Source organism: Mastomys coucha, unplaced genomic scaffold (assembly GCF_008632895.1).
Source record: "Mastomys coucha isolate ucsf_1 unplaced genomic scaffold, UCSF_Mcou_1 pScaffold23, whole genome shotgun sequence".
In the NCBI taxonomy this organism is placed as follows: domain Eukaryota; kingdom Metazoa; phylum Chordata; class Mammalia; order Rodentia; family Muridae; genus Mastomys; species Mastomys coucha.
The window spans coordinates 44778284-44803034 of record NW_022196906.1 but is presented as its reverse complement, the minus strand read 5'-3'; the positions used below and the strand labels follow the sequence as shown (position 1 = coordinate 44803034).

Sequence of the window (24751 nt, the reverse complement as noted above, 5' to 3'; positions counted from 1 at the left end):
ATTTTTATTTTCAATCTGTGTATGTGTGTTGGTTTGTAGGTTGCTTTTCTACTGTCTTTGACAATAGTAAAGTAATATTGGCCTAGTAGAATGACTTAAGAAGTATTCTAATTTTTTTATAATAGCTTTTCTCTGTCTCTGTGTCTTTCTCTCTCTCCCCCTCTCCCCTGCCCCGTGTGTGTGTGTGTGTGTGTGTGTGTATGTGTGTGTATCTCTGTCTTTCTCTCTGGAAAATAAAATAAGTTTATGGATTACACAACATGAGGCATTGGAATGGCCAGGATTGTACCCTTGTTATAGTCTGGGACTTTACTGTAATATTTTGGTTTCTGCCGGGCGGTGGTGGCACACCTTTAATCCCAGCTCTTGGGAGGCAGAGGCAGGTGGATTTCTGAGTTCGAGGCCAGCCTGGTCTATAAAGTGAGTTCCAGGACAGCCTGGGCTACACAGAGAAACCCTATCTCGAAAAAAAGAAAATTGGTTTCTGATTCAATTGTATTCTACTAATATATCTGTTTAGATAATCTGTTTCTTAGATAATCAGGACTTGCTTTGGGTATTTATATGTATCTTGGGATTTCTTCTGTTTCATCTGCATTTTCAATACATTGGTATTGCCAAGGTGTCAGCAATAAGGAGCTAAGTCTCCTTGATACTCTTAGATAGCAATATATATACGTGTGTGTGTGTGTGTGTGTGTGTGTGTGTGTGTGTGTCTAATGCTATTACCAACTTGGACCTAGCCAATATCTATACCACACAACAAGGTCTAATAGAACAATTGTTATTTCAGGCCACTAATTGGGTAATTTAAAAGGTAGGACTAGAGAACCAGATCGAGCTGCTGCTGCTTGCTAACCTGTGAACTGAACTGCTGATTTCCAGACAACACAGACGGGAGCTGCTCCAAAGAACCTTTCTAAACACGTCCACTTCCCTGTATCCTTTTTTTCCCACTACTTCTTGTGGGCAATGGGCTACAAGGGAGGTTAAAGAATTTAAGAACCATCATTAAAATGGTTTTAAACACAGAACAGAATTTTGTACATATATTTTTATCTTGCAGACTTGTTGAACTTTAGCTTTCTGGAGTTATTTCTTCATTTATTTTGGCAGATGCTCACATCATTGTAAATGACAGTTCCATCTCTAACTTTGCAACTTCTGATCTGTTCTAATGTAACATTGGTCAGAAACTTGAGAGCAGAGTCAAATATCAGGAGGGATCAGGGGCCCATCATCTGCCTCAGGATCTCAAAAGGAATGTATTTAAATTCTCTTGGGCAAACATAACAGTTATGCTAGGTTTTCACTGTACCTGACACTTATGGAATAAGGACCATTCTTTTCTTGTCAAGAATCTGTTTCTCATTCACTTCCCTGACCTACCTTGCCCTGAAACAATCCATGAGAGCAGACATTTTGTCAAACCCAGTGGCTACTTCAGTGACTGTGTTATTTGACTTGTCTACCCTGCATTTGGCTTCTTGCTGCAGATCGCAGTGGGGGTTGGAGAAGGATTCCTTCTCTACAACTTCTGATCTCTTTTCTCATTAAGCTAGGAGCCATACATACAGTCAATGCAAATCAGCCCTTTAGGTCTCATCTCTTCCTCTGATCTCATCACAGGTATTTCTGTCTGTAAGGTTCCTTTGTGTGAGCAGGCATCCCAGCTTCACTGGCCCACCCATTTCTCTTTTTCTTGGCTGTCTTTCCCTTGGTTTCCACAACACCATGGCAAGTGGCTTCCTCCCATTTCTCTGACTACTTCTCCGGTTCTTTTATGAGCTGACATTTCTACATGGGTCCTTGAAGTTTTCCATTCCAACAACTCTGTTGCTTGTCTTTTATCCTACTCTTTGTTCTGATCCCAGGAAACAATATCAAGTACTCTTCCTTTAACTGATAAATAATACATCCAGATTTCTTAAATTCTATTTATTTATTTATTATGTGGGTGCATGTGCACACATGCACATGTGTTGGCTTCTATTGCCTTCCAAATAAATCTCAAAGGGTTTAGTAGAGCCATTTCTCCATTGCCTCATGTCCCATATTCCTTTTCATATACCTAGTTCTCCAGTCATCAGAATACCTGGGCACTTCATGCTCCTACCATTTACCTCTTGCTCACTTTAGTAAACTATTGTGAATGAGTAAGAGCTCTCAACATACCTTAAGTTCTACCCCAGCTCCCAAACTAAAACTAATACAAATACAAACTGCCAGATCCTTCATTAGATGGGCACAAGAAAAAGAAGAGGCAAGTCCTGATACAGAGATGGAGGAAATAGAACTTGCACACACTGCTAGTAATAATGTAAAAAATGACGCAGCTGCTGAGGAAAAGTTGTCAGTTTCTCAGAAAGCTAAATGTATAAAAGCACACGATACACGCACAGACACACACACACACACATACACACACACACACACACACACACACACACACACACTCACACACACACACTACGATAAAACTAAAACATGTTTTTTTAAAGTTAATGTAGACTAATCCTATGTCCAGAAATTCCACTGTTACATTTATGCTACAAGGAATTGAAAACAATTCTAAAAGTAATTATATGTTCATGGCAACAGTCTCCATACCAACGAAAGGGTAGAAACAGCAACAGCTAGGGGATAAATAAAACCGGGGATATCTCTTCAGTAAACTACTATTTGTCAATAAAAGGGAAGAAGTGTGGCATGGACAACACTAGGCTAAACCTTGAAAACATTATGCTAGGGTTTTTTGTTTTGTTTTGTTTGTTTGTTTGTTTTTTTGAGACAGGGTTTCTCTGTGTAGCCCTGGCTGTCCTGGAACTCACTCTGTAGACCAGGCTGGCCTCCAGCTCAGAAATCCGCCTGCCTCTGCCTCCCAAGTGCTGGGATTAAAGGTGTGCGCCACCACCGCCTGGTTTCAGGTTTTTGTTTTTGTTTTGTTTTGTTTTTTAATAAAAAATAAAAAAAATAAAAAGCTATGGGCTGGAGAGATGGCTTGCCCAGTAAGAACACTGACTGCTCTTCCAGACAAGCTGGGTTCAATTCCCAGCACTCACTTGGCAGCTTACAACTGTGTGTAACTTCAGTCCCAAAGGATCTACTGCCCTTTTCTAGCCTCCACAGGCACTGCATACATGTGGTTCATGGAACACCTATATTCAGGTAAACACTCAAGAATGCACAAAATATAAAAATATATTTAAAAGCTCAGCTGTGTGTGGTGGTGCACGCCTTTAATCCCAGCACTCTGGAGGTAGAGGCACAGGCAGGTTATCTCAGAGTTTAAGGCCAGCCTGGTCTACAGAGCAACTTCTAAGACAACCAGGGCAAGACACACTGAGAAACTCTACCTGCCTCAAAAACCACCACAACAAACATATATAAAACCTCAATCAAACAAACAACAAAAAACTTTAAAGCTATTCACCAAGGGCCATATACTAAATATTATTAGGAAGTATCCAAAACAGGCAAATCAGTGAATAAAGTAGGCACATGGTTGCCTCGAGCTGAAGGATGTAAGGTATTGAGTGGTAAAATCTAAAATTGACTGTAGGGTTAGATGTGCAGGTCTATGAATGTATTATTGAGAGTACACTGTACAACCTGAATGAGTAGATTAAGTCATACATAAATAGAATCCATAATTCTGTCTTAAAAAATTTAGTTAATTATTCAATAAAGTGTTTGCTTCACTAGGTCTCCAGCACCTACATTAAAAAAAAAAAAAAAAAAGACACAGAGATGTGCAGCTGTAATCCCCACAATGGAGAGGAGGAGGAAGGGGCGTGCCTGGGGCTTGCTGGCCAGCCAGTCCAGCCAAATCTGTAAGGATACAAGCATTTGATGTGCACAGTAAGGACCTGAGTTGAAATGCTCCCAACCCATGTAAAGCCAAACACAGCAGCACATGCATCTATGATTCCAGAGGATCCACAGGAAAAGGGGAACCAGACAGGAGAATCCCAGGAAGCTAGAAGGCTAGCTAGTCTGGAGTACACAGTGGAGGAAAAAAACAAGACATCCATCTCAAACAAGGTGAAAGCAAGGACCAGAGGTTGACCTCTGATGAACACACATGCACCTTGGATACAACCTTCATTTACATACACAAATGTTTACATGAACACACAGACACATGAATAAATAAAAATACGATGGAGAACAACTAAGGCACGTAACACCATTAACCTCTGATCTGAACACACACATGCACACATGTGTAATGTGAACCCATGCACACATACACAGAGACAAAGAATTTCAGTAACCATCTCCATGATTTCTTCAAAGTAGACATTTATCCCAGAGTCAGTCTCTCTCTCTCTCTCTCTCTCTCTCTCTCTCTCTCTCTCTCTTTCTCTCTCCTCTCTCTCTCCTCTCTCTCTCCTCTCTCTCTCTCTCTCTCACACACATACACACACAAACACACACACCTCTCCTTTCTCCACCTTCCTCTCACCTTGCAACTTTTTCTGAGTGTTTTGTTTTATTCTTGCTATGTCAAGGATAGGAACTAAGACATCACACAATCACACATACTAAACAACACTACCACTAAGCCACTTCCTTCGCACTCTTTCATAGTTTAAAAATAGTTCCTAGAAACATCTCAAGTAGACATCCTTACTGTCTCTTTTTACCATAATTGGATCACAGCCCTTTCAAGAATCAGCAAAGACAAAAGGGATTTCTCTCCTTTGTCTGAACCACCTCTGTGTGGCTGACCTTGATTTCTGTTCCATGAAGCACGTGGCTTGGAAGGGTGTAATGAATGCTGCAACAAATCTTGCCATTGGCTAGACCAAAAGGGAATAACACCATCTCCTTATATAACCAGTATTGACTGCTGCACAGATACAGAAATTGATTATGGCATTAGAGAAAAGACCTTTCTGAGTTTATCATGGTATGTCGGATTATCGGAGAGTTTTGATTTTATAAGGAATCATTTAACCTGAGTTGAAACATGGCTTGGCATGGTAGCACAGGCCTTTAATTCCAGCACTCAGGAAGCAGAGTCAAGTGGATTTCTGTGAGTTCGAGACCACCCTGGTCTACAAAGCCGGGACTGTTATACAGAGAAATCCTGTCTCAAAAACAAAACAAAAAGAAAGAAAGAAAAAAAAAAAACAGAAAGAACTCATATTATCCTAGCTCGTCTTTCCTGTATCATAAAGACCTGAAGTAACAGTTTCCGAAAAAATATTTCAAAATCAAGATCAGTTCCCAAACTGTATGTTTTGTGATTGTCTCACTTTAAGATTAATCCTTGTGGGGCTGACAAGATGGCGCAGCACGTTAAAGCACTTGCTACAGAAGCCTGAAAACCTGAGTTGGATCCCTGGAACCCATGATAAAAGGAGAGAATAGACGGCCGAAAGCTTTCCTCTGGCCTCTACACCCCAGTTGTGAAACACAACACATACACAGAGACACCACACACACACACACACACACACCATACACATAAAATAATTACTAAATAAAAAAGATCTTTAAAAGACACATTCTCAAATGAACCTAGAAACCAGCTAGTAGCAACTGCAGTAGAGGTGAGAGCTGTTACTACACATTGCCAGCTGGCATGTAGCAGGGCTCCGTGAACTTGACTGAAGCTATGTCTAGACCCACCAAAGTAAAAGGGAGAGAGGTTTTCAGTTTTCTATTTTATGGGGTTCCCCTCACCCCCAGGGGTTAATAATTTTAGGAGGATAATGTTCTTTTGATTTGGGGTGTTCTGTGTTTGCTGAATTTTTGGTTGTCGCTGTTTTTATGTTTGGTAGAGAACGGATGCTGTGCGGTCTTGATTAAAAAGGTATCTGCTGACCGCTTTGTGCTATACCCAAGAGGCTTGTTTGACAGCAACCACCCATGTCCTATTTACTATCCTGCAAAGTGTCTGAGGACACTGTCAAGTCACACTAAGGTCACCATGTCCCCCTGATGAGGTCATTAATTTCAGAGATGCACTGAAGCCTTTTGTGTGGGGTTAGCCAGAGCTGATTCATCTTGACCCCTGCTGGGGCATCGCCATTTCTCTCTTCTTAGTCTACTCCTTACAACTCTGTCCTAACTAGTGCAGTGTATTATATATATGCAGAAGACTGGAATACCAGGGGAGTGAATGGCTCTCCTGAGTTTGTACAACTAGGAAGACTGGAGCCAATCATTCTGACCAAAAATACCCTTGGAGTCCCCTGAATCACAGTGTGGGGATTAGTAGATCTGCTTGCACATTTATTTAAAACACGAGTTTAAATACACTCGTGAGTTTGCAAACACGAGACAGGTCTGTTGCTGAACGATATTTTTATTAGCTTAATAATCTGGGCCAGCCCTTAGCATTAATAAGCTTCAGCACTAGTCACAGATCTTCATTCACTGATGGGAAACTTCCTTGTTTTAAAAAACGCAACGAGGAAAGGGAATCTACTTCTTAGGGGCTGCGGTGACAGCAGGCTTCTCTTCACGGGTGATGGGAATGGTGCGCTCAGGGCCAGATGCCTGTTTCCTTGGTCCATTCACAGTGAGGACTCCATCAGATGACAGGGATGAAGTAATGGTGAGAGGATCCACATCGGCTGGGATTCGGTACTTCCTGTGGAACTCCCTGGAGATAAAACCATGTTCATCCTAATCCAAGAGAATAAAGGATGAAGCAGAGAAATAAGAACAGGAAATACCACCACTTGCCCCAAGCTCAGACATCCCCCATCCCTTGGATTAGAACAAAACGCCCTAAGATAAAAAGAAATATCTGGAGCAGGGGATACAGTCTAGTGGTGAAAGGCCCCGAGTTCATCTCCAACACTCTAAGCCTGCTGATAGCTAAGTCCAAAGCTGTTTGTCCAGGTTTAAGGCTAGAATATACTGTCCAGTCAGAGTCTAGGAAATCTGAAACAGCCCTCAACTTCATAGATCTTCATATCTTGAAACTCAATTACAATCCAGGGCACTTCCCACAAAGGAATGAATCCATGTCGGCTGGACCCATAGAATCTGGACTCCCACTTTGGCATTGAGGATCTACATCCTTTAGGAAGCCCATAAATTGTCCTAATTGCACAGGAATGTCTCTGAATGTTCCTAACCCACGAGGTTGCTGATATTACATAAGGTGACTCTATTGGTGAGACTGTGGTCCAGTCTCAAATCATGAGCAAAACTGAGTTATTAATTTTAGTTTGAGATAAGTAGAGTTTTTCTGTTGAGGCCCTGTTCTCGTGGAACTGGCTCTGTAAGCCAGGCTGGCCTCAGGCTCAGATCTACCAGTCTCTGCCTCCCAAGTGCTGGGATTAAAGGCATGCACTACCACTGCCCGGCTGAGTTATTAATGTCTTAAAGATTTATTTATTTATTTTTATGTATTTAAGTGCTCTATCTGCATGTACACCCGCATGCCAGAAGAGGGCATCAGAACTCATTTATAGATGGTTGTAAACCAACATGAGGTTGCTGGGAAATGAACGCAGGACCTCTGGAAGAGCAGTCTGAACTGCTCTTAACTGCTGAGCCATCTCTCCAGCCCACAAGTCATTAATTTTTAAGATGCAATCATAACACTTTTTTAGGAAATCAAGAAAAAAATTGCCAAGAATGCAAGAGGAATTGTTGATGCTAATCCCAATACCTTTTGAATCCCAAGCATCCACACAAACAAATCTCAATTAACTGACTTCCTCACAGCCACAAGCCTGAAGCTCTGAAAAGCAGACCAACCAAGTAGCTTAGCATTAAACCGAACAGAAGAGGCATGGAATCCTCAACATCCAAAAGCCACAGACGTATTATTGCCTTTAACCCCCTGTGGCTATGGTCATTATGCACAACAACCATTATGTATAACATACTATGCCTAGATCAACGGTTGCTGAAAGTACCCAAGGAGTTTTTTGGGGTTGTTTGTTTGTTTGTTTGTTTTTTAATGTTGATGCCTGAGTTATATTCCTAAAACTTCAGATTGAATTGGCCTAGGGTGTGCTTTGGAATTTTGAGAATTCTTCTGCTATTCTAATGTCACTGGATAAGACAAGGCAATCAAAAGGAACAGCAAGGGAAAAGTTCTCTCAACACAACCATAACACTAACAGTAGATCTAGCCCTAACTTAGCTTCCCAGCCATTGATCTGTAACTCCAGATCTAGTCTATGTATGATCTGTAACTCCAGGTCTAGTCTAGTCTATGATCTGTAACTCTAGATCTAGCTTATGTTTGGGGCCTGGGACTCTGCCAGCCTCAGAGGCTGGTGGCAGTACCTGGCACCCAGTGTGCACTAAATGGATTCACAAAAGAAGATGGAAAGCTCCACACACCTGGCGTTCTTCGTGTTTGCCGTGCACCTCAATCACGTCTCCCAGAACCTTGACTTTGAGTTCTTCTGGAGAGAAGTGCTTCACGTCCAAGTTCACAGAGAATCTGTCCTTCTCCAAACGCATCTAGAATAACAAGGGGGCAGGAGGAGAAGAGATACTAGAATGTTTATTAAGCTGGAGAAGGCTCATCGTTCGGCAGATTTACTTCCTGTCCAGGTAATTCATTCTCCACTTGACTGCTGGGGTTGGGGGGAAGCAGCATCCCCCTTTGAATAGCAACTCTGCTGCATGTGAGCTACAGTAGTGATACGCAAAGGACACCTCTTGGTCATCAGTCCCAAACTTTACTTAGAGGCATAGGGAACAAGACAGGTCAGTAGGGGACTAGTCACAAGGATGGGTCTAGGCATGGGATCTGCTGCCTCTCTACCCAATGCTGGCTTTGTCATTTGTCTATAAGACAAAGGCCCCCTTTTTCTTGTTCAGCTCCCTGCCAAGTTTCCAACCCACTTGATCTGGAATGTTCTGCTGGTCCTGTCCTTCCAAAGCCCTTGCTCACTCAGCTCCTGTTTCCTCACACTCGAATATTTTTAAACCAGAGTGTTATCTGTGACAGCTTCTGTTAATCTTATCTCCCACCCAGTTAGCATAAGTCAGGGTTTCCCAAGAGTGGTCAGACATCCACTCCCCTTAAGGCATGGACTGAAGTCAGTGCGTGCACTGTCTCAGCCCTGAGGAACCCAGAAGATCACAGAGAAGGGAAGATAGAGAATATTGATTGATGTCTCCAGCTCCATCAAGGGGGCAGGAAAATTCCAGGATGAGTGGGTTTCTATCTGATCTCTACAGTTTGAGATGACCAGGACTATGGCAATTAAAGAGGGGAGTAAAGGAGTTGAAGCAAACCAGAAAGAGGCATCCTGCTCCAACATTAAGAGACAGAAAATGACCCTCACCATGCACAGAAAAATGGACCAGGAAACAGAGCATCAAACAGAAACAGGTGCCCAAAGAAAGAAGAAAACAATAACCTCATTTCTCCTCTGTACCTTAGCACACACACACTCAGATGCCTAACATGGCTTAGGCAGGCATGAAAGGGAAAAAGGAAGGAGGGTCCAGGAAAGACGCTCACCCCTGCCCTGGCATAGGCATACTCACCTCTGAGAGTCCGGTGTCAATCCAGCTGGGTGCCCGCAGGAAGGAGGGTGGCCGAAGGTAGAAGGGGCTCAGGGAAGTGGCCGTTGAGAAGAGGTCAGACTCCAACAGGTGCTCTCCGAAGAACTGGTCGAAGAGACGGCTTGGGGAGTGGAAGGGAAAGAATGGACGGCGGATCCAGGGGTGGTGGATGGCGATGTCCATTGTGGCTAGATGAATGTAGAGTCGTCTGGCTGGTCAACTCCTTCAGCCCCAGCTCCAGCCAGCCCCTTATATATGCAGTCTTGTGAAGCTTCTGGAATGGTGATGTCAGGGGTTTTATTATCCCAGCTCACCGCCAGTTCATGGAGACTTGTGATCAGGGATTTGGCAGGGTGACACATACCCGGTACTCACTGAGCTAAGAAAAGAGAAACACAGGCAGGGCTGAGCTGACCGGTGACTTGTCATGGTCTTGTTTCACTAGCTCTCTGTCCACACCCAGTGGCACCCACCCCATCCTTGTTCTCTGAAGCTAGGAGGGAGCCTGGAATCCCAAGCAGCTGCTGGTGGGCCCCTCCTCCTCTCCAGTCTTGCATGCCAGGGGAATTGAGCCAGCAACTATCTTGGGCCTGGGCAGGGACTGGAATCTTCCTAGGCTGAGCCCCAGGGACATTAACTCTTTGTGGAGTCCTGGAGGCGAGCAGTGACCACCAATATGTCAGAGCTAGGTGTCTGACTGGAACCTTGAGTTGTTCCAGGGTCAGAAGACACTGACATTAAAAAGACAGAAAATGTTTCTTGCGTTTTCAATGCTATGTGGCTCATAAAACATTAAGTTTTTTGTTTGTTTGTTTTTGTTTTTGTTTTTTAGTAATGTGCACAGTGCCTAAGACTGAGAAGGAAGGACAAAGGGTAATGTGGAATGTACAACTGGTGAAGGTCCAACCAGGCCTCTCCTTGCGCACCAGTTTCTCTTCCCAGCTCACTCCAAGACCAGGACCCTCAGCTGTCCTTCCAAGGGCCCTGCGACAGCTGAAGGGTGTGCAGAGGAGGGGACTTAGGGGGTCCAGGCTGTGCTCATCACACCCTCATAGCTGCATTCGAGACTTAGGCTCTCAGCCCTCCCCCACCCCCAGAGGCTCCGCACTATTTTGGGTGGTGTAGACCCCGCCCCCACTCTGACTGAGCGCTGGCTCTCCCTGAAGCTAGAGGGGTCGCCTTGATCTTGTTGGGGCTGCACTTGGGATCAGGGCTACCAGTCGCAACAGCAGTCATGTCGGGCCGTACAGTGCCACACGCCCACCCAGCCACTGCCGAGTACGAATTTGCCAACCCCAGCCGCCTGGGCGAGCAGCGCTTCGGAGAAGGTATGGCTCAGATGGTTCCCACCCCCACCTCCTGAAGTTCTGGGCTCACTGCCCAGCTTCACTGGCCTCCATTCTACCTGGGGCTTAAGTGAACTCCTGAGGTGAACCATCTCCCACTCCAGACTCCCCCCCTCAAGCAAGACTCTCTCTGGTCTTGCTATGGACTTCAGGACAAACTTTATACTGGACTTTGGGTTACCCGGCCTTGCACACTTCAGAGTACCTTCTTGTTTTCTTTCCTTCTGTCCTCCCAATGCCAGCTTGCTTCGTCCATTGCCATCTCATTTCCATTCCCAGACCCTCTTTAGCAGTTCCCACCTGCTCTTCTGGCCCATGTCTCCAGATATCGCCTTTCAGCCCTGTGTCCACCGCATCCTCCCTCATCCTGCCTCTTGTCTTCTCTTTCTCTCTCTGCCCCTAGGCCTCCTGCCAGAAGAGATCCTGACCCCCACCCTCTACCACGGCTACTATGTTCGGCCTCGGGCTGCCAGAGCTGGGGAGGGCTCCAGGGCAGGGGCCTCAGAGCTCAGGCTCAGTGAAGGCAAGTTCCAGGCGTTTTTGGATGTGAGCCACTTTACCCCAGATGAGGTGACGGTGAGGACTGTGGACAACCTGCTGGAGGTGTCTGCCCGACACCCCCAGCGTCTGGATCGCCACGGCTTCGTGTCCCGAGAGTTCTGTCGCACCTATGTCCTGCCTGCAGATGTGGACCCCTGGCGGGTCCGAGCTGCTCTCTCCCATGATGGTATCCTTAATTTGGAGGCGCCGCGGGGTGGCCGGCATTTGGACACAGAAGTCAATGAGGTCTATATCTCCCTGCTTCCTGCGCCTCCTGACCCCGAGGAAGAGGAAGAGGTAGCCAGAGTTGAGCCCTGACTGCCAGCGATAGACCCAGCACCCAGTGAACCCCCAGTCTACCTCCAGTGGTGATTCCATAAATCCACCACACCCTAGAGGGAGCAGCATCTCTGGGAGATGGGATAGGTGCATGTTTTGGTCCCTTGATAGCTTTTGATTTAATTCTAGGTGGGGCTGAATAAACCAAAACCTGGGGGCTTTGTTTGTGCTGCTTCTGTTCTGTTGCCTGGAAGACCGAACAGCGAACCCGTGGGCAGAAGGTCATAGGCAGCTGTTTCCACTGTGAAATATGCCCATCGTCTCAGCATCCTGAACTCACACTTGGATGCTGAGATCACACCCGGAAGCTGACACTGGCTCCAGATCAAATTCCTAGCCATAATTTTCTCACAGTGCAACAAAAGAGAGAGTGATCCTGGGAGGGATAGGGATAGGCCATCCAAACAGCCCAGAGGGCACTGTCTGAGCTGGTGATTAGAGACACAAAAACAAGGGTCTCCAGGCTGTCTGGCCCTTTTTGGGTAGGGGTTAGGAAAAATGTTTTTTTGGCTGGAGAGAGTTGCCTGAAGCTCTGGAGTCAGTGCTTTGCTCCTCACATCAATGGGGTATGTGTGAAAAGGTCTCTGAGACGGAAGGAGTGTCCATACATGGGCACACAGATGCATTAATCCACCATTATCACTGAACATTACAACCTTCCTATTTGAGTACAGGGAAGACCTATGCAAAAAAGCAATTGTCTGATCTTGTAATAACCCACAGACAGGAACCCTAGAACACTAGACCTAATCTAAGACTCAGTGGAGTTTTTACTGTCATATTGCAGTGGCCATGGTCAGGAAAGGCTGAGGTGATTTTAGTGCTGGGAGTAGGACATGTTCAGAAAAGTCAGCTGGTGGGGGTAGGCTGTAGCCACACTCTATAATCAAGAGAGCTTCATACATGTGTATGATTTGAGGGGTGTCCAAAAAGTTTCCTTTTAGTCATTCGTAGATATCTATGAATGAATATGAATATGAATGAATGTACATTCCATACTATGGTGGATATTTGAAATTCTTTCATCAATGTGGTTGTTTCTTAGCTTTTGGGGTTAAAAAAAATTATTTGAAACCCAACAAAAGCTATCAGTCCTCTTACCAGGAAAATATACACATACAAATTTGTCAACAACGTTTTTGAGATCCATTCATACCCCTCTCGGGGATGTGTGGACCCCTGCAGTAAGAGCTCTTCTTCAAATAATTTGGTTATTGGCTTTAAAATCGCTTTCTTTTAAAAACAAAAGCAAGACCTGGAGTGGTAGAGTGCTTGCCTGACAGGCACAAGGTTCAGTGAGAGCCCAGCGCGCCACAGAGAACCAGTAAAACGAAAGCCCGCCTCGAGAAACAACCTGGTTACATTCTACCTCTTCATGTGGTAGTTCAGTAAATATTTACCAAGCAATGCACAGATCAAGTCATCAGGTGTGGGAGACAACTATTGTAAATGTAAGTCATAAGGAATGGGTGCCTTTGATTTAATACCCTTAGTGATCCTAACATCTGGGTGAGGTGATCCTAACATCTGGGTGAGCAGAAGTCTGAAGGAAGTGTCTCTGACAGGACACAGCACATACTTTATAGCTGTGATCGGAAAACTACCACCTACAGACCAGACTTGGCTGTGTGTGAGTGCTTGTGTGTGTGTGTGTGTTTTACATTCTTAAAGATTATAAAAGAAAGAATACATGACGTGGCCTGTAAAATTTAAGATATTTACTCTTTAACCCTTTGGAGAAAGATTTCTGACTTGTATTATTAGCTATGAGGTTAAAAAAACTATTATCTTCATGCAGAAAGTTAAAAAAAATGCTTAAGGAAAAGGAGGTAAGTATACCTCCTCAGTTCTACAACTGTGACGCTACAGAAATAGCCACCTTTTATAAACATATAGAGAAGTTTTAAGTAAAAGTAAATAAATGAATGAAAATAGTTGTAGTGGTCCAATCCCAGTGCTTGAGAGTGAAGGAAGATCAGGAATTCAAAGTCATCCTCAGCTACATCATGAGTTTAAGGCCTGTCTGGACTGCATACGACCCTATCTTAAAAAAAAATAATAATAAAATAAGGATTTTCAAATTTCCATTCAGATTTCAAACTGAGGAGCTTCTTAATTTCCTTCATAGTTGAACTTAACTGGTCTGCTTATTTGTTTAGGGGAAGCCATGCCTCACATACCTTAAGCCCACACTCTACCTAGCACTGAGCCCTAAGCTTTGTCTAAGTCAAAACAAAAACAAAAACAAAAACACAAACAAGGAAACATTTGAAAAGTGCTGATTTAATTCAAACCTCCACTTTACCAAAACATCAAAATTCTTTTTTAAAGTTATTAATCAACTTCTGTGACTTTTTGAATTGCAGAGACTTCACAAACAGCCCACTCCATTTTCCTTTTGGACATGCACACACGTGCATACACATATGATGAGAGATTAAACCTAGGACCTTGTACAGGCTAGGCAAGTACCCTACCACTGACCAGTTTTTATCGTTTATTTTAGGACAGAATCCAACTAAGCTGCCTGGGTGGGTTTGAATTCACTCTGTAGCCCAGACTAGCCTATCCTTCTGCCTCAGACTCCAGGGTACCTGAGATTACAAGCACAGCATCCTAAAAAACTCAAGTCCAAAAACCCTAGCTAGGAGTCAAGGAAATGAAGAAAAGAAAGATGCACAGACAAACATGCAGTGAACCTGGGATCAGGTTCTCCAACACTTCACTCAGCATGTTTATTAGATACAGCACAGGGGTTGGTCTTGGTGGTGGTGGTGGTGGGACTCTGTGTTGGGTTCTGAACAACTGGTGAGGAGGAAGCCGAAGTTGCTAGTCTGTACAACTGATCAATATTCATAAACATCCATATTTAAAAGGCTAAGCCCATATCAAAGTGCATGTTCACTCAGGATTTCAGTCTCATGTGGCTTCCAACAGGCTGGCACAACCAGGGCTGGTTAACTTCTTCTAAGACTTCCCTCCGCCAGTAAAGCTGTGACTTGTCCATTCAGCCATATCTTGCGGCACGTTTTGTACCGTCTCTTCCACCCACAGCTCTCTTTTGTAACAGACTGACAGTAGGACCTGAATGTCAATGAGGAAGCTCAAAGAATTCCAGATGTGGACTGACTGGGTTGGGTTTCGATAGAATACCCTCCAGCCTTTGTTCACCCTCCACTCTTGGGTTGCTGTGTTTTAGGATGTATTGGGTGCTTTTTGTCTTTTCTGTGGAGTTTCTGGCCCTCTAAAAATCTGGATAAAGTCCTTTAAATTGCCAAAGAGGTGGCTGGAAGTGAAGCAGATTATGAGGGCTTTGAGAATTCTATCCTGTAAGTGACAGGAACTTATTACTGGCCTTTGAGATGGGGGTTGGGGGAGGGGAGGAAGCAGGTTACAGGATTACTATATTAACTATAGTTAATAGTAGGATACAGAATGGTCTGAAGGATTGGAACATGAGATAGTAAATTACAATGCTTAGCCATCTGATAACTGGCTGAGAACAAGAATTAATCACAGTAACAATGGCTACGACTTACTGAGGGCGTCCCATGTGTCAGGCCTGGACTAAAGCTTTGTATACACATATCTCATTCAGTTATCACAGCCCTATGGGGCGGTCACTCTCATGCCCATTTTTCCCAAGATGGGGAGGAGTTCAGAATCCAGTGTACTCTGTGGAGTTTGGGGCTCTGATCCCAGATCAATACTCAAGATGCCAAAAAAAAAAAAAAAAAAAAAAAAAAAAAAAAAACAAAAACAAAAAAAACCTGAAGATCGGAATTATAGGTTTCAAAGATTTTCTTGGAGCCATATTTTCCATCCTTTCTTCCTCCCTGCCTTCCTTCCTTCTTTCCTCTCTTGTTGGTTCTGTTTCTGTTTATATAAGACAGGATTCCTCTATGAGTTCTATGAATTCCTAGCTGTCCAGAAACTTGCTCTTGTAGCCCAGACTGGCCTCAAACACAGAGATCCTCATCCCTCTGCCTCTTAAGTGCCAGGACTAAAGACATACATCAATCACCCTGCCCAACCTGGAAACATTTTCTAAGGGAAATTCACTCAGCTGCCTCCTCGCTGCTGGCCGGTGAGGAATGACTTCAAGTTTGGGACATTGAAAACAGAAGCTACAAGCAGGGGTAAGTGGAGATTCTGTAGTCCCGCAGTAGGGAGAGGACATTGAATGCTCCGTGCAAATCGCTCAGCCATCTGGTTTATACCAGAAAGAGGATTAGGTAATACATTCAGTACTTATGCCTTGCTGTGCTGGAAATCTAGATGGTAAATGGTTAGGAGATATTCACACATTAATTCTAGTAGTGAGATTATGAGAGCATTCCTTTCCCCTACATTTCAGGTTCCAGATTCAAACCCACATTGAGAACATAGGAAACTAGTATGGAGGGTATATTTCAAAGTCCGTCTGATACAGTGAGACACGTTTCCTATGGAAACTCAGAACCCTTTTTGTATCTCAGGTTTCTTTATAAATCGAAGCTTGCAGCTTCATCAAAAGAAGTTTCAAATCCCAAAGGTGAGATAACTCTCACCTGGAGCCCGTGTGTCTTTCTGCCCTCTGGCTGGTAACAATCACTTGGGAATCATTCCACCAGGTGGCTTCCAAGGTCCAACCTACTTGGATGAAATCTGATACTGACAGACTCCCAGGGAGCTGCTGCGGTTCGTTCAGCTGGGAACCAGGAAATGCGCAAAACTCTTTATGTCTGAAAACCAGCTGGACTCCCTGGGAGACTCATCCGCCATGGGAAACCGGCTGTGCTGTGGGGGAAGCTGGTGAGTAGAGCCGAAAGGTGGAGGGGACCGCCTCCGGTGGTGGATTTGAAACCCTGAGAATCAGACAGCCTGGAGACCGTGCCTTCTTCCACCTGCCTCGTCCTGGGTGGAACACAGAACGGTACCTTAGGACGCTTAGAAAACACTGCAAGCTGGAGAGTGGCCAGAGGTTGGCTGCACCGGTGGGCCAGCCTTGTTCCTCTCTTCTCTCCTCTCCTTCTTCTGATGCTCTCCTTTTTCAGTCTTCCTCAGATCAGAATAACGGGAACATTCGAGTGCTCTTTCTGTGCAGTCACTTTCTAATCTCTGTCAGTTGTCCCAGCTCTTCTGTGAGTGAGTGGTCTTACGTTGCTCCCATCTTAGCCGGTTAAGGAGCGGAGGCCCAGAGAAGTCAGTGTCTGTCACTGACAGACACTGACAATGTCTAGTAGCTTAGCAGGTAAAACAAGATTCCAAGCACTGAGGCTAGACTTCAGAACCCATACTTTCCTCACTAGGTAATCAGAGATGTGACCATGGATTGAGCAACCGGATTTGGACAAATGTTTGTCCAAATTGAAACTGCAGAAGTGGGAAGGAAGAGTATCCATTGGAAATGTGAATGAATCTATAACTTTCATGCTATTTGCTGTGTGGCCTCAGCCAGTCCGATCATTTCACTGGGTCCTCGCTTTTTAAAAATATACAGTCCTTATTAATTGCCTCTTAGATTGGTTTTAGAGAGCAAAAGCTAGTAAAAACAAAAAAAATAAAAAATAAAAACAACAAAAGAACACCAAATAATAGATTATTTGTGGGTTTTGTAACTTTCACCCCCAGGGTGTTCACCACCACTCCCAAATATGGCTTAATCTTGTCAGCTGCCTCTTAGCTACATGATTCCATGTCTGGGGCAGAGTTCAAAGAATACTTATTTACAAGTAAATATCACATGTAGAGGGAAAAGTGAGATACATTGGAAAGCACCTAAAATTTGAAAATAATACTGGACTACAGTCCTGTGTCTGCTAGTTTATTAATGTAGTTGTTTATTAAACAAATATTAACTGAACATGCGCTAGGTACCAGGAAGTGACAGATGCAGAAGTCAGCAATCACAGGAAATTTGGCTAAACATGGTGGTGAATGCCTTTGACCCAGCTATTGAAAGGTGGAGACAGGCCAGGCAGTGGTGCACCTTTAATTCCAGCACTTGGGAGGCAGAGGCAGGCAGATTTCTGAGTTCAAGGCCAGCCTGGTCCACAGAGTGGGTTCCAGAACAGCCAGGGCTGCAACAGAGAAACCCTGTCTCGAAAAACAAAAACAAATATAAAAAGAAAAGAAAAAAGAAAGGGGGAGATAGACCATTCCAGGATAGCCAAGGTTACATAGTGAGATCCTGTCTCAAAAAAACAAAAATAGACAAATAAGTAGGACCCTGCCTATATGTGTATATTTGTTTACCTGTATATTTATCTACTTTTTTGTTTGATTTTTGAGACAGGTTCTCTCTATGTCATCCTGGAACTCTCTATGTAGACTAGACTGGCCTTGAACTCACAAGAATCTGCCTGACTCTGCCTCACCAGTGCTGGGATTAAAGGCCTATATCATTACACCCAACCCTGATTTACTTATTTTTAGAGGGGTGTTTTGATCTGTAGTCCTGATTGGTCTGTAACTCACTACATAGACCAAGTTGGTTTTGAACTTGTGGCAGTCCCTCTGCCCCTGCCTCCCAAATGCTGGGATTGCAGGCAAGTCTTGTGTCTGCCTTTTGTTCACGCTCATAATGTTAGGAGTCATGCTTAATATCTTACACTATTTTATTTAATCCTTAATAGCAATCCCATGATGCTTAGATTCTATTAACAATTTTCATTTTATTACTAAGAACATGGAAGAAGCTCAGAGAGGTTAAAAACCTGTTGGAAGTCTCTCAGTTAGTCAAACATGGTCTTTCTAACTCCAGAGCCCATTCTAATGACATTGTGCCAAACATTCTAACCAAAATCTGGTTTGTACCTTAAAACACTAGTAAACTTGGACAACTTTTTTGTTTCTTATTATCATATTAAAAACACAGACTTCAACATAGTATTAAATTGATAATCTCTCTTATAGAATATTTATTATTGCCATTTTTGATACAGAAGTAGTAAGCATTTACTGCAGAAAAAATTGGAAAATAACTAAGTATAAAATAAAAAGAAATCCTAAGGGACTGGAGAGATGGCTCAGCAGTTCAGAGCACTGGTTGCTCTTCTAGAGGATCCTGGTTCGATTCTTAGCACCCACATGGCAGCTCATTACTCTCTGTCCCTCCAGTTCCAGGGGACCCAACATTCTCATACAGATATACATACAGGCAAAACACCAGTGCATGTTATATAGATAAATAAATATTTTTTATAAGAGAGATCATAGCGAAGACAAGAATATTTTCATGTGTTTCCATGTTGTTTTTTAAAGTTTTGGTTTTAAGTATGTATCTGGAGGTTGGAGTGACGGAAGGGCATTGGATGCTCAGGATCTGTAGTTACAGGGGGTTGTGAAGCACCAGACATGGATGTTGGACACCAAACTTGGGTCCTCTGCAAGAACAGTATGCATTCTTAACCACTGAGCCAGCCTTCATATTATTTTGAAACATGCACAGTTTTTAATCCAAAAGCATGTCTTTTTATTAGCTTAATAAAAATTTAGTGAAAATTTTCCATGCTACTAGGTGTTCTTCCAGCATCTTTTTTCAAAGTGGCTACCTGGTTTGCCATTCTCAATATCTCCCATTTACTTAGTCACTCATCAATATTGACCATTTAGGATTTTTCCTACTTTGAAGTATGATGCTGTAGTAAGATGTCATATATGTATGGTACTAGGACACGAGACTGCTACATCAGACAGTAGATCCATTTATGTTTAGGGGTAGTTATTGAGCTGGAGAGATGGCACAGTGGTTAAGAGCATTGACTGGTCTTCCAAAGGTCCTGAGTTCAAATCCCAGCAACCACATGGTGGCTTACAACCATCCGTAATAAGATCTGACACCCTCTTCTGGTGTTTCTGAAGACAGCTACAGTGTGCTTATGTATAATAATAAGTCTTTAAAAAAAAATAAGGGTAGTTATCCTTATTGCCAATTGCATCCTGAAAGGACTGTTTCCATTTTTATTCTTATGACCACAGTGGAAGATGGCCCATTTAGATTCTTTAAGTCTAATCTCAAACTAATTCTGTCACCTATGGCTATCAGGTCGTGTTCAGGTTGTATGCAATATCCAACTCAGAAACAGGCTCTGTTCACTAAAATTGGATGACTCTGGTCATCTATTCTCCCATTACTATTCTCTCTGTCCACTTCAATACAAACAAGCAGGAAAACGGAAGTATGACAGGGGGCAAGGCATTGGTTCCAATGACCCTACTCTGACCCAAAGTGAGAGCTGAAGAAGCACAGGAAGAAGCTGGGAGACTGGCAGAAGCCATTTTTCTGCCACCTCCACCTTTAGTGTTTAGCTAGACCAACTCCCTAGTCCTCAGCAAGTTGCCTCAAAACTGAAAATCACTCCAAAACAGAGCTCTTTATCAAACGTGTATGGAAAAATCCCGATTCCCCCACCCCACGGTAGCACAGCCATCATGGTTTAGACGTCTGCTTGTCTCTCTCTTCCTTTCTCTTTAATTTCCATGAGAAGGAAACTTCCTGAGGAGAGGCAAAATCAGACAGACGGGGCTCTCATGAGATTTGGAAATATACTAGCAAGAGTAGGCACCGAAAGAAAGTTTCAAACTATTCACCCTGTTTCCTCTGAGAAGTCCATCAGTCACAGATGTGTAGGCTTCACTAGGGACCCCAGGAGCAAGGTTGCTGAGTCACTCTCCAAAGTCAGGGTTCCCAGTTCTGTAGACAGAGTGCTCCAAAGGGCATTAAAGGTTAAGCATCTCTCACTTTGTCTGTTAACTAAAAACAAGGACAGGGAAGTAGGAAGGGTAACCACTTACTGGAATAGAGCTTTGAAGGGCCTTGACTAGGTAGCCCTGGTTGTCACAGCTCCTATAACTCCCAGAATGGAAGTCTCAGGTCTCCAAAGACAACACCTTCCCGCCCCCTACCTTAAAAAAGTAGCAATGAAGACTCAGCCTCTGGATCCAGGAATATATCCCATAATTTGGCAGATTTTCCTCAGTCTCTACTGGGCTTAGCTTGATAGACAATCCCAGAATAGACTTCAAGCCAGTAACATCCCTGGCATGCAGTGCCTGGTTGCCTAAACCAGTATTTTGGGTTTGGTTATCTCAGTTTTACCGCTGTACTTTCTAGAACCATCCATCTGGGAGAGGCATTGTATATCCTTGGCAAGTATGTTCTGGCACAGAGTGAATCTTTGGGGTGGGGGTGGGGGAATGTCATCCAAAAATGTGAAGGAGGTCACAGAGCAAATGTGACAGGGAGAATGTACAGAGATCTTCTTGCCCACGGGTGATCTGTTTCTCTACACAGGAGCTGCCCATCAACTTTCCAGAAGAAAAACAAAACAGGTAATAGGGGAGAGGGTATTAAGAGCAAGGGAAATCAGAGAAGAGAGTAAAACCTTGGAGAAGACAGAAAAGAGACATGTCCTCGGACACAACAAAGGGGAGATGATATGACAAAAATAGTCTAGTTTACTGGGTCTGAGGCTAGCTCCTAACCTGTCAGCCTTACCTTTCCCATTACTTCAAGGGACAAAGTTGGTAGCTCATACTTTCATCTACCTACAACATACAACTGAGCACTTGTACGTGAGCTGTTCTGTAGGTTCCCAATGAGGAAGAGAGGCCCAGAGAAGAGGGTTCCAAGAGCTCTGGAAGAGCAGGAAATCAACTGTGAGAGGCAGATACACGTAAATACATAATTGTAATATCTGCTGGTGCTACAATAGAATACAGAAGAAAAAAAACCCGGGATCCATGGGAATAATCCCAAGTTCATAGGCCAACAGAAGAGGGGGCCAACAGGGGCAGAGACGTTATCTCAGGCAAACACTTGGGAGAGAAATGGCTTGGTTGAAAGTGGCCCACTGGTATAACTCAGCACGTACTACATTTTTGTAGTATCTGTCAGCTCTTGTGACTTCCCAGGTACACAGTAGATTTCCCAAGGCAGAGGAAATAGCTTACTCATTCTTATTTCCCACAGCATGGCCCAGAGCCTAGCACAGGATGAGCTGTTATTGCACATTCATGGAACTATGTTTGAGGGCTGATGATCGAGGAGGATGGAAGATAGGGAATGGGCCAGATTGGATGTCCTGAGAAGGAGTTTGGGAGTAGGTTAGTAGGCGTGAGACAAGTAGGAGCTCAGCCAGCGAGATCTGGTAGACTCCCACACCAATAGACAAGTAGACATTTGAAGAGGGCAGTCTCAGTAGAGGTGGGAAAGAGAGATTAAGTTTTTTTTTTTTTTTTTTTTTTTTGGTTTTTTGAGACAGGGTTTCTCTCTGTAGCCCCGGCTGTCCCGGTACTCACTCTGTAGACCAGGCTGGCCTCGAACTCGGAAATCCGCCTGCCTCTGCCTCCCAAGTGCTAGGATTAAAGGCGTGCGCCACCACCGCCCGGCTGAGAGATTAAGTTTAAAGCTGGCTTTCTTCCCCCATAGGGAGCCAAGCAAGACCCACATTGAGGATCCTGAAGCAGCAACAGCTGTGGCAGAATGGCACAAAGGTAATGGTAGGCCTCTGTCCCCTCTCAGGCCCACTCAGATGTTGGTTCCCAGTGCTCGGCCTTTTCACCCTGAGACAGATTCATCTCAACCATCTGTAGAAATTGCTGTGTCAGGCTGGGGAGATGGTTCAGAAGGTAAAGTCCTTACGTGCAAGCTTGACTATCTGAGTTCAGATCTCCAGAACTCACATAAAAGCCAGAGGCAGTAACAGAAGCTTCTATAATCCCAGCACATCCCTACTGGGAGATGGGAAACAGAGCCAGAAATCACTGGACAGTTTCCAGCCTGTAGCCTGGTGCAGCAGCAAACAAGAAAAAAGAGCCTTTCTCTGACAAGATGGGATGCAGGAACCCTTTCCCAAGGTACACACACACACACACACACACACACAGAGACAGAGAGAGAGAGAGACGGAGAGAGACAGAGAGAGACAGAGCAGCAAAGAAGAAGAAAGAGCCTTTCTCTAACAAGATGGGATGCAGGGACCCTTTCCCAAGGTACACAGACACACACACACACACACACACACACAGAGACACAGAGAGACAGAGACAGAGAGAGACAGACACAGAGAGAGACACAGAGAGAGACAGAGACAGAGAGACACAGAGAGAGACAAAGAGAGACAGAGACACAGAGAGAGACAGAGAGACACACAGAGAGACAGAGAGACAGAGACAGAGAGACACAGAGAGAGACAAAGAGAGACAGAGACAGAGAGACACAGAGACAGAGAGACACAGAGACAGAGAGACACAGAAAGAGAGACAGAGACAAAGAGACACAGAGAGAGACACAGAGACAGAGAGACACAGAGACTCATCTTGTGTTTGTTACCTGGCTTCCTAAAGGAACACAGTAAGGGGACTTCAGTCTAACTGGTCCTGCATGGGAACCTTTCTTAATTCTGTTGATTTCCCAGGGCTACACAGAGAAACTCTGTCTGGAAAAACAAACAAACAAACAAAAAAACCCCAAAAAACCCAAAAAACAACAACAAAAAATTCTGTTGATTTCTACCAGGACTATGAAACAACAGCACCAATGTACGAGCAAGTGTTGCAGCTGCCTGTATCTCAAAAGAAAAGTTCAGACTCCACATCAGAGGAGAATGACTTGCATTACGCGGACATTCATGTGCTCAGCCAGATGCGGCCATACTCTCTCAAGAAGGTGGAATGCCTGCATTCAGAATCTGCTACGGAGTATGCCACCCTTCGCTTTCCCCAGGCCACACCGCAATATGACAGCAACAACGGAACACTGGTGTGAGCCCTTGGGAGGAAGTTCCCATTTCTATGATTTTACCATCCTGTGGGAATAATCTACTGTTCTCAAGAACAAGGACATTGGCCATGTTTTAATCTTAAAGGACACCAGAACATCTGGAATTATGGGTCCCCCTACTCTCTCCACTATGAATCTTTTGGTTTGGCACTGTGGTGGTAAGGCTAACAAGTATGGGTGGACTGAGTTCCAAAAAAATATTTATGTGCAGAAAGGTTGTTCTTTGACCCGCTAATGTCGTTTGGATTCTCAAATGCAGCAAGAACCTTCTATGCACTTGGCTGTTTCTGATAGGAATTATTTAATGATATTTGATTTTGTTTGGGATTTTTGTTGTTATTTGCTTATTTCTTGGTTGTTTTGTTTTTTGAGAAACAGGATCTTATGTAGCCCAGGCTGGCCTGGAACTTGCTACATAGCTGAAGATGGCCTTGAAATCCATGATCTATCCCAGCCTCTTACTACCAGGGCTGGGGTTACAAATGTGGCCACTCTCTGCTAGCTAATTATATCCCATTTATACACCTATACCCCAAAACCGAAGAAAAATGCTCTGGGGAAATTTTCTGAGTTTTTGCACACAGCCTCAGGACTACTGTGGACAACCTAATAGCTAGGTCAAAGGCTCCAGAACCTTATCACAGAGATGGGACTCCACCCACTGAGCCGCAAGGACTTCAGTTTGACGACACCAACAGCCTGGAGATGACATCCTGGAGAAACTTTCCTGGCAGGACTGTTAGCTCTCGTCTGAAGAACCTTTAGAATCAATAAATAGTATAAAGAACAGGCTAGTGATTGATTGTTCCTAGGGCTGAGTTTTATAAGGTGTCCTAGCCCACACTATGGAAGGGCGGTTGGGATATGGGTTTGTGAAGACAGCAAGCTCCCATTGGTTGAAGGCGGGCAGTAGGCGGGGCTAAATGAGCGGGGTGGGAATGCGGAGCTGGAGGCTGGTAGGGAGTTCTGGTCCGGATGCTGGAAGGCGGGTCCAGAGTGGTAGGGGCGGGTTCTTGGTCGGCTGGAGGCGGGGCCTAGAAGGCAGGAGAAGAGCAAAGGCTTGCTAGGGCTGGCTCTTGTCCAGCGAAGGCAGGCCAGACCGACGCGGGCCTCCGTGTCGCCATGGCAGCAGGAACACGCTGCTCTGTAAAAGTGCGGGGCAGCCGGGAAGATGCTGAACCAAACGGACCGATAATTTATGAGGTAGGTACCAAAATGTGGTGAGTAGCTGAGAAATATCATTACCATCTGTTGAGCC

The 24751-nt window shown here is 44.3% G+C and overlaps 3 protein-coding genes across 4 annotated transcripts; 2 read left to right on the top strand and 1 right to left on the bottom strand.

The window, feature by feature from the left end:
- Positions 1-6301: 6301 nt before the first annotated feature.
- On the bottom strand, positions 6302-9996 carry Cryab (crystallin alpha B). The gene is made up of 3 exons (XM_031345141.1): positions 9484-9996; positions 8323-8445; positions 6302-6642 (listed from the first exon to the last, which is right to left on the bottom strand). The coding sequence occupies exons 1-3, from the start codon at positions 9682-9684 to the stop codon at positions 6439-6441; spliced, it is 528 nt and encodes a 175-aa protein (XP_031201001.1). The 5' UTR covers positions 9685-9996; the 3' UTR covers positions 6302-6438.
- On the top strand, positions 8319-11894 carry Hspb2 (heat shock protein family B (small) member 2). 2 transcript variants are annotated; one of them, XM_031345139.1, is made up of 4 exons: positions 8319-8538; positions 9172-9325; positions 10334-10829; positions 11251-11894. In XM_031345139.1, exons 3-4 carry the CDS (start codon positions 10736-10738, stop codon positions 11703-11705), a joined length of 549 nt encoding a protein of 182 aa, XP_031200999.1. In that variant the 5' UTR covers positions 8319-8538; positions 9172-9325; positions 10334-10735; the 3' UTR covers positions 11706-11894. The 2 variants fall into 2 exon arrangements, with proteins under 2 accessions (XP_031200999.1, XP_031201000.1); XM_031345140.1 differs by lacking the exon at positions 9172-9325.
- A 4474-nt stretch (positions 11895-16368) lies between these two features.
- On the top strand, positions 16369-24284 carry CUNH11orf52 (chromosome unknown C11orf52 homolog). The gene is made up of 4 exons (XM_031343006.1): positions 16369-16520; positions 21004-21041; positions 22141-22205; positions 23230-24284. The coding sequence occupies exons 1-4, from the start codon at positions 16447-16449 to the stop codon at positions 23476-23478; spliced, it is 426 nt and encodes a 141-aa protein (XP_031198866.1). The 5' UTR covers positions 16369-16446; the 3' UTR covers positions 23479-24284.
- The last annotated feature ends 467 nt before the right edge of the window (positions 24285-24751 follow it).